Source organism: Lethenteron reissneri, chromosome 64 (assembly GCF_015708825.2).
Source record: "Lethenteron reissneri isolate LAM-NWPU_2019-01 chromosome 64, ASM1570882v1, whole genome shotgun sequence".
NCBI lineage: Eukaryota > Metazoa > Chordata > Hyperoartia > Petromyzontiformes > Petromyzontidae > Lethenteron > Lethenteron reissneri.
In genome coordinates this window covers 13,562,570-13,572,327 of record NC_083842.1, presented here as the reverse complement: position 1 = coordinate 13,572,327, position 9,758 = coordinate 13,562,570, and the positions used below count along the sequence as shown (strand labels likewise).

The 9,758-nt window shown below is 49.6% G+C and overlaps 1 protein-coding gene across 1 annotated transcript; it reads left to right on the top strand.

Moving 5' to 3' along the window:
• Positions 1–947: 947 nt before the first annotated feature.
• Positions 948–7,038, top strand: LOC133359035 (telomere zinc finger-associated protein-like). The gene is made up of 4 exons (XM_061577405.1): positions 948–1,055; positions 2,773–3,310; positions 4,939–5,022; positions 5,901–7,038. The coding sequence occupies exons 2-4, from the start codon at positions 2,782–2,784 to the stop codon at positions 6,626–6,628; spliced, it is 1,341 nt and encodes a 446-aa protein (XP_061433389.1). The 5' UTR covers positions 948–1,055; positions 2,773–2,781; the 3' UTR covers positions 6,629–7,038.
• Positions 7,039–9,758: the final 2,720 nt, after the last annotated feature.

Here is a 9,758-nt window from a genome sequence, read left to right as displayed (position 1 = left end):
TGGTGAAGTATGGTCATTTAACCCACCGTTGTCAATCCAGCAGTGGGTTTTCGAAGGATCGTGGAATTATTACGGTGCGGTCGCTCGAATCTGTTTCAACTGCCCCCATGATTACATTATGACCCCTTTCTCCGATTCGAGATCTGACATTGATGACACACACACCCCCCCCCCCCCCTTGCTGTCTCTGCGTTACATTTCAAATCACGAACGGAGATCATCATCATGACCCCCAAAGAGGAATTTCCGTCTCTCCGATAATCGCAAAGGGGCCGTCCATAAATGACGTCACGCGATTTTGGGCGATTTTTTACATCCCCCCCCCCCCCCCCCCCATCGTCACACGGCGTCACAAAAAGTCAGACCCCACTAGATTTGAAGCTTTCGTGACTGCAAGGATTCATATTCTTAGGTGTTTTCGGTAAGAATATCAGACCCCCCTCTCAAATATGACGTCACAAAGCTCTGCCCCCCCCCCCATAAAAGAATAAGGGGCCGTCCATAAATGACGTCACGCGATTTTGGACGATTTTTGACCCCACCCCCCCAGCGTAATTAAAAGTCAGACCCCCCCCCCTGAAATATGACGTCACAAAGCTCTGCCCCCCCCCCCCCAAAAATATAAAACATGCTTCAAATCGCTTTCAACTATTGTCATTGTAGTGCGTATTTAGCGTGGCGCTGCACTCTGATGTTGTAGGGGAAAACATTTATCAAAAAGTCTATTTAATTAAGTAGAACGTGTTGTCTGTATTTATTTAAAGTTACGCATTTTGATGTGACGTCACATTTCCCAAACACCCCCCCCCCCTCCCCCATCGTCACACATCGTCACAAATGTCTGCCCCCCCCCCCCCCTAGGTGCGTGACGTCATTTATGGACGTGCTCCCCCCTCCCCCCCAAGTGCAACAACACGGGGGGCTGACGGCGCAAATCGCCGCGGTCCCCCAGCCTCGCGCACGGCGGAATCGGCGGCCGGGGAAACGCGAAGCTGCGTCCGCGACGCGTGGAGATCAACACGCGGACGACGACGAGTTGACGAGGAGTTGACGAGGTTAATGAGGTTCATGGGGAGTTCATGGGGAGTTGAGGAGGTTAATAAGGTTCATGGGGAGTTGATTAGGTTCATGGGGAGTTGAGGTTCATGGGGAGTTGACGAGGTTAATGGGGAGTTGATGAGGTTCATGGGGAGTTCATGGGGAGTTGATGAGGTTCATGGGGAGTTCATGGGGAGTTGAGGTTCATGGGGAGTTGACGAGGTTAATGGGGAGTTGATGAGGTTCATGGGGAGTTCATGGGGAGTTGATGAGGTTCATGGGGAGTTGATGAGGTTCATGGAGTTAACGTGGAGTTGACGAGGTTAACGAGGTTTATGGGGAGTTGATGAGGTTAATGGGGAGTTGAGGTTAATGAGGTTCATGGGGAGTTGACGAGGTTAATGGGGTTAACGTGGAGTTGACGAGGTTAATGAGGTTCATGGAGAATTGATGAGGTTAACGGGGAGTTGACGAGGTTAATGAGGTTAACGGGGAGTTGACGAGGTTAATAAGGTTCATGGGGAGTTGACGAGGTTAATGGGGTTAACGGGGAGTTGACGAGGTTAATGAGGTTCATGGAGAGTTGATGAGGTTAACGGGGAGTTGACGAGGTTAATGAGGTTAACGGGGAGTTGACGAGGTTAATGAGGTTAACGGGGAGTTGACGAGGTTAACGAGGTTAACGGGGAGTTGACGAGGTTAATGAGGTTCATGGGGAGTTGACGAGGCTCAAAAACATCATTCCGCTTTGTAAATCTGGCGCACTACTCACGCGAATTAGGTGGAATTGCTTTCGCCGCATATCTGCCCGGAGTTCTACAACAAGTGCTGATGTGACCTCTTCCAGGAATTTGGGTTCTAGATGTTGTTCTACGCTGCAGTGCGGTGGCCACATTGTCTCACCGTGAATTTAAAGCCTCTTTTTAAAATCCTTTATATTAAGTTCGCTTACGTGCTTGCTTGCTTGCTTACGACCGTGCAAATCTTTCGGTCGTTTTTTAACCCACTTCCCGTGATCCAATCGAGCTAACATTTTGCACACAGACTCGTTGTGCGAGACAATTAATGTTCGTGAAAATTGTTTCCCCAAAATTTTACACTGTTTAGGGAAAATAAATTAAATATTTAATTACCAATTGCTTAATACTGGCAGACAATCATCTGACCCATAGGTGGCAGCCATCTCAAGCCAGAGGACGGGAGGACTCTAGCCGCCACGCATATAAAGGATTTATAGTGAAAAACTTTGTTTTTACGGGTTATACTTATTTTTCTTTCCTCTTCTCATTGACGAAGCTTCAAATTCACGTCGAGGCAACCATCCCAAGATATTTTATCTACCGACAGAGGTGGTTGCTGGCGAAAGTTGTCGAGACATTTTTTTAACTCTCATTGCCCTGATGCCTATAGCAAAAAATAGAACACACAGCAACTGGTTAAGTAAAAAAAAGGCTAATTGCAAAACAAATAACTTAAAAATGAAAAAAATGAACGGCTGTTCGTTTTTGCGGTTGAATCTTTGAGTTGTGTCCACCAGCTGTGTAGTGTAAGCAAGCAATTGTAGCGCTTGCAGTTTACCTTAACTTGAACTTCTGTCGCACCGCATGTATCCAATTGTGCTAATCAGAGGTGCGGGAGGACAAACTGAACACAAAGCGCAGCTCACCTTGAAGTGAAATAACCCTGAGAAGCCTGAAATTAAGCAATTCAATCTCCCGTGTTCCCGTCATCCAGTCGACAACGATGGCGTGTGCGGTGTCCGCTGTCCCTCCTGCCACCACTCACCCTGCCCTGGAGCCGAGCGGAGACTTCCCGGCGTGGCTGGAGGCGCAGGGTGTGAACGCGGAGGTGGCCCGGGCCATGGACTCGGAGCTGGGCATCCGGGACTACGGGGTCCTGCGCGCCTGTGTCGGGGACGGCCTCGTGCGGGCCGAGCTGCTTACCGCGGCGCGCGACCGCCTGCCCTTCGGTTTCTACGCCGTGCTGCGGCAGGTGGTGAAGGCCCTGCGGGGCGCCGAGCCCCACGACGGCGCTGGGACGCCGCGCTGGGACGACGCCGCCGCCGCCGCCAGCAACGCCTCCTCCTCTCCTGGAGACGTGACGCGGGGAGGCCTGGTGGACATGCTGCTCGCGCTGTTGAGTGGCTTGAGCCGGGAGCTGCTGCTGTTCGTGCGGAGGTTGGGAACTGTGGAAGGAGTGGGATACGTGGAGGATTTTGTGACGGATGATGGGGGTCACCATCCGGCCGAAGAGGATCAGCACAACAGCCACTGTGAGTTTGTTTTTTTTTATTTTAGAGGGGAGGAGGTGTGACCGGGTTAGCTCAAAGATGGGAGCGCTGAGACACTGCTGAGATTTGGCATTGGAATCCAAGATTTGGCCATCTGTGATTAAATCACATGGGTTGGACCAGATGACGCCAAAAGGCGCCTTTTGGCGTCATCTGGTCCAACACCATGTGAGACTAGGCTCTAAGAAAAGCTGTCTCGGGTGTGGACCAATCAACTTCAAGGACAGTGCACATTATCAGAGTTATGTTTTTTGTTTGCATTATGACTGCAGGTATTGTGGTCTATGTAAACATGACTCCTTGTAAAAAAGGTGTCAGTTTTGTTGCCAGATAGAAGGGTAAAAAACCAACTATCAGTTCAGGGTTAGTTTTATCTATGGGACCCTTTTTTTGTTGTGTAATAGGCGTCTATTTGGTGGTTGAACATCTCAATAGCTGTATTCATGCCAGATAGGGCAAAGCCTTTTTTTATATATATTACTAGCTTTGCTACCCGGCTTCGCCCGAGACTTGGATTCTTGTCTTGGAGTAACACACGGCCTACGCGGAGGGTGGGGGGAGGGGTGCGTGACGTCAGCAGGCACACTGCGTGACGCTGCCGCATGCGGGTGACATCACAGATGTGACGTCACCGCTCACGGTGCAAAATACAATAATATATCCATTATTGCGCCCCCCCCCCGAAAAAAAATACGAAAGTCATTTGTTTTCTTTTTTGCATTGTGTACAGTCTGGAAACTACCCACATGCAAAATTTCAAGTTTGTTGCATGTCGGGAAGTATGCAAAACATTTCGACACACATTCACAAATTTCCCTTTTATATATATAGATTCAATACAAGTTTGCTTATATAAATAAAATACATGTTGTTTGGAGATAACTCTAAAACACAGCAGTATGTGTATCCACCCATACACATCTAGGGTAGATGTTGACAGCAGACAAGGTTCTAATTTACGGGCGAACGGAAGCAGCGTGGAGCTCTTTCTGAGAAAACTGAATTGGATCATGAACGGTAAGCGTGCCGGCGTGCCCAAAGAAGACGGTTGCGGTCTGTGTGTCCGTGCGCGCTCCCAGCTGTGACTTACGGACCCGAAACGCGCAAACGCCGACAAATTAAATGGATCAAGAGTTGAGAAGCACGCAAACAAGAGCGAGGAGAATTTCACGCTTCGAATACGCCGAGGGACTTGGAAGGGAGGGGGGGCCGAGTGGATCGTGGAACGATTGCAAATCAACGACCGTGTTTGTTGAATGTTGCGAGAAGCGAGAGTGGGCTCAAGCCAGCGGACCGTTGCCAGAAGGGGTGATGGCCATGGGTTATGAGTGGTGATGAAATAGCAGCCAAGGTACAGACGAAACGATGAAATCAGTTCGTGCGCAGTCGATGGTTTGTAGCATCCCAATGGCGTAGGGAAGACTTAATCCACCAATGGATAGTTCATGGCTGAAGATGTGATCACCAATAGATCGTGAGGTTGGCACTCTTAACCATACCGTCAGCCAGCCGGATATTATTGGTTATTCTACTTCCAATTTAGTGCTAAATGTGTGGCAGACCACCGTAGCCTGTACTTATGACGCGTGCCCGGTCTGTGTGCCTCTCAGGTACCTTGGGTGAATTTACCGATGCTGAGGAACCGTGGACCCCGGTACAAGGAGCTGAGGGTCCGGACAGCCAGGAGCCCGCAGGTGAGTGTGGCCGGACGCTGGGCCAGTGTGGGCGATGGGCATGGGTGGGAGGAGTTGATTGAACATAAGTATAACCCGTAAAAACAAAGTTTTTCACTCTAAATCCTTTATATGCGTGGCGGCTAGAGTCCTCTCGTCCTCTGGCTTGAGATGGCTGCCACCTATGGGTCAGATGATTGCCTGCCACCATTAAGCAATTGGTAATTAAATATAAAAAAAAATTCCTAAAAAGTGTAAAGTTATGGAAAAGAATTTTCACGAAAATAAATTGTCACGCACAACGAGTCTGTGTGCAAAATGTCAACTCGATTGGATCACGGGAAGTGGGTTAAAAAACGACCAAAAGGTTTGCACGGTCGTAAGCAAGCAAGCACGCAAGCACGCAAGCACGCAAGCAAGCAAGCAAGCGAACTTAATATAAAGGATTTTAAAACTATCACTTTGGCAAAAAAAAACATTACCAAGCTGCAGCGTGTACAAAGTCCTTTGGCACGTGTCGTGACGGGTACTGCAAGATCGTGTCCGTCCAGTGCTCGCCGAGCTGGATTGGCTTCTTGCTGCCGAGCAAATACATTGTGAGGTCGCACTCATTACGCGCAAAGTGCTTACCACAAATTAACCACAATATCTTGCTGATTTAATCGAGGAGCACGCAAACTCCGGTCGTCCTCGCAGCAGCGGCTTTTGGCTAGCCATTGAACCAGGACGGTGGTGACCGGATCATGCGCTTTCATATGCGCTGGTTTTGCGGCCGTCTGGAATGCTCTTCCTTCCGACACAGGCATCGGCAACATTGACGTGCCGACGTGCAATGTAGTATCTGCTATGACTTACGTACGCTACCTATAAACCTTAAGGGAGCGTCCTCTCTCGTGCAGAACCTCTGCGAGGCCACTCCGAATTCTTCATCGAAGACGGCGCCCTGCAGCCCAAAGTCGCCATTAAGATCGAAGAACTCTCCGAGGATTCCACCACCGCCGCCACCGCCGCCGCCACCATCCCCGCCACCGCCGCGGTAATTGACGACACGAAAGCCGCCGTTCGATGCCGCGCTGAGCCACAAGACTGGCACGAGTCGACCCTCCCGGTGAAATGCTCACCGGATTGCTCACCGGGACGAGGGCTCCTCGCCGACAGCGGCGACTGTCGCGACAGCCCGGCGGCGGCGGCGGCGGCGGCGTGGCCGTCGGTGGCGGTCACCGCGGCGGCAGCGGCAGGCGTCGCGCCCTCGGCAGCAGCGACGGCGGCAACGGCGGTGCGTGAGCGCCCCTTCCGTTGCGACGTGTGCAGCCGCGCTTTCGCGGAGTACTCCAACTACCGGCGGCACACCCGTACGCACACGGGCGAACGACCCTACCGGTGCGAGGCGTGCGGCCGCGCCTTCTCCAAGCGCAGCAACATGAAGAGGCACCAGCGCAGCCACAAAGGCGAGAAGCCGTTCGGCTGCGACGTGTGTGCCCAAGGATTCACGCGACTCTGCAACCTCAAGGTGCACCTGCTGAAGCACGCCGGGGAGGGGGGTGCGCAGCGTTCCGGGGAAGCGAATAGCCCGGTCCACTGCGATGGCGGATGGGAGATTCAGAACTCCTCTTTTGCTACCGCGTAGGTTTTTAAGCGGTTGCACGGCGGGGCTCTCTCGCTGCGTTTTCGGGGGTCGTCCCTCCAGCGCGTGTCGATTTATATTTGCGAGAGAAACTCTCGGCGCGTGGAGCGAAACGGCAGACCGTCATGCCGAACGATAGTGATACAACCTGAAAACGTATCGGAGAACTAACGCCTCTTGTAAAAAAAAAAATTTTTTGTCTTGTTTCCCCAAATTTATTCGTCGAGCGGGTGCCACTGTTCATGTTAGATAATGGCCCGTGGAAGCGGATATATTGTACAACTACTCCTGAGATGTCTTCAAATGACCTCTGGATTACACAGTGTGGGGGCATCACTTTCTCACCCGGTTAATACTGGTAAGAACCTCCTGGTTACACCAGCCCACAGGGGATTATTGCTTCCGTCCGTCGTTCAGGGAGGGGCTGGGTGGGGAGGGAGGGGCTGGGTGGGGAGAGGGGGGAGGGGCTGGCTGGGGAGGGTGGGGCTGGGTGGGTGGGGAGGGGCTGGTCACCCCGTGGTGCCCTTATAAAACTCAACGTTTAACCTACTCATGCCGGCTTGTGCCCGTCCTCACAGTCGGCCATATTTGCAGAATACACCACCCTGGCCATTGACCGAGCAACCCGACGTTCCTACCAGCTCCCTCCGCAGGAATGTGTTAACAGTTGGCTGCCTGCATTTGAAGCTCGCATCTCAGCGATGCAAGCTCAGCAATCTGACTTGTGAAGCCACCCGTCCACCTCATGATGCACGGTTCTGCTTGGGTGAATCAGGGAGCTAATCGTAGGCACACAATCAGGCATCTATTGTCACACTCACCATACATACGTCGAACCTTGCGTGTGAGAGTCAATCATTTGCGATTCATGCAAGTGTTACGCGAAAGGTACACTTACATCACGTTTAGGCTATAATGGCAAGAAAAACGGCAAAGTGAGAGAGAAAAACATCTAGATGTTAAAAACGAGGCAAAGAAATTCCATAATTCTGGAAATGATTTAAACCCCCGATTTGGGATAATTTATCGAATAGCTGGGGTTGCGTTTGAGAGCGTGGAATTATTACATGGCTAGATAATATCTTTTAGCGAACCATCAAACAAAGATGGTCGCTGCATCGCGCGCTTTCAGATGCGCTTCTGCGGCCGTCTGGAAAGCTCTTCCGGTATTAGGAAGCCACTGGGTGCTATGCACTTTTAAATCATTGAGATTGAAAACTAATTTCTTTAGAGCTGCCGTTTGTGTTTGGTTGTTGTCCTTCCCCTGAACGTCCGATTAGCGCAGTTGGCTACGTACGGTGCGAAAGAAGTTGAACATATACACGAGGGTGATGGTTAAGGGAAATTCTACTGGAACATTATAGAATTAAAAGGTTAATCGTATTCAGGGCATTGCGGATGTAGAATTCAGGATTCATCGTTTTGCTTTATATATTTTACATTTTTCGCAGAATTTGCCAATTTTTTTATTGCATTTTTATCCAGAACCCCTAGTTTGATTGCCATTTTTACAAAACTTTCAGAATCAGAATATTTATTTACTTGGTATGTTCGGATGTCAAAACATAAATTCAGGAGGCTTACGATATACACCACGTTGTGGCCTCGTGGAGATGTGTTTATTATTTAATTTAGAATTCTTCCGTTCCCTCATTAAATACTTGTTTACGTATGCATGATGTGTGTGTGTGTGCTTTTGTTTATGCAATTTCATAAATGCTAACGACGGTAAATGGTTCCACGAAACCAGTCGCTAAGAGATTTGGTCGTTAAGCGAATATAGGAAATTCACGTTAAAGGCTTAATTCGTGGCATCCAAAGTTCCCCTTTTTCATCCAAAAAAACGTACTTTGTAATATTTAAACAATATATATTAATAGATAAAGATACATTATAAACATATATTTTTTTAAAACATGGTTAATTGATGCATTCATATTTACTGTACCTACAACAGGGGAATGGTCGGTAAGCGGACACATTGGGCTCTATGGAGGGCCGTCGTTAAGCGATTAGTCGTTAACAGGGGTTATATTGTACAGTACTACACACTACACTAATATACACTACATCATACACTGCAATATGCATTACTATACACTACACTATACATTACTGTACAGTACACTACTATATACTACACTATACACTGCACTATACATTACTAGATACAATACACTAATATATACTACACTATACACTACACTACTATATAATACACTAAACTACACTATACACTACACATTTTGCTCTATGGAGGCTCGTCGTTAACAGGGGCTGGTCGTTAAGAGGGGTTATAATGTCCAGTACTATACACCACTACACTATATACTACACAATACACTACATTACTATACACTACACATTGGCCTCTATGGAGTTTTTGTCGTTAAGGGAAAGAATTGTTAACAGGGGCTGGTCGTTAAGATGGGTTCTACTGTCCAGTACTATACACTACACTATATACTACACAATACACTATGTTATACTGGTAGGAACCACCTGGTTCCACCAGCCCACAGGGGATTATTGTGTCCGTCTGTTCGTCGTGCATCAAAAAATGGGAGAGGTGGGGCTGGGTGGGGGGTGGGAGAGGTGGGGCTGGGTGGAGAGGGGAGGGGCTGGGTGGGGGGTAGGAGGGGTGGGGCTGGGTGGGGAGGGGCTGGGTGGGGGGTGGGGAGGGGCTGGTCACCCTATGGTGCCCTTATCAAACTCAACGTTTAACCTACTCACGCCGGCTTGTGCCCGCCCTCACAGTCGGGCATATTTGCGGAATACACCACGCCGCCGTTGACCCTGGCCATTGACCGAGCAACTCAACGTTCCTACCAGCTCCCTCCGCAGGAGGAATGTGTTTTTTTAGCAGCATCTATATCCATAAAACAATGGGATTTTTTTTTGGGGGGGGGGGGGGTTAGATCGTGTAGATATTTAAATGTGTCGTTAAACCCGCCACCACCCGACACAGTCAATTGTATAAGGTTCTTCACGTAATCATCTCCATATCTGGGTCCCGCTTACTGGAATGCCGCGCGATGACGTCATCCGACGCTTTCACCTTTTCGCGTGACGTCACATTACATTTCCGTCACCCGCGAGCCCTTTCAAAGCGCCGCGATGACGCCACCGCCGT

Bases quoted from the DNA above. Each gene is read 5' to 3' on its own strand.
- LOC133359035 (XM_061577405.1), top strand. From the start codon at position 2,782: ATGGCGTGTGCGGTGTCCGCTGTCCCTCCTGCCACCACTCACCCTGCC. The intron at 3,311-4,938 runs GTGAGTTTGTTT...TGTGCCTCTCAG, and splicing joins GGATCAGCACAACAGCCACT to GTACCTTGGGTGAATTTACC. The intron at 5,023-5,900 runs GTGAGTGTGGCC...TCTCTCGTGCAG, and splicing joins GGACAGCCAGGAGCCCGCAG to AACCTCTGCGAGGCCACTCC.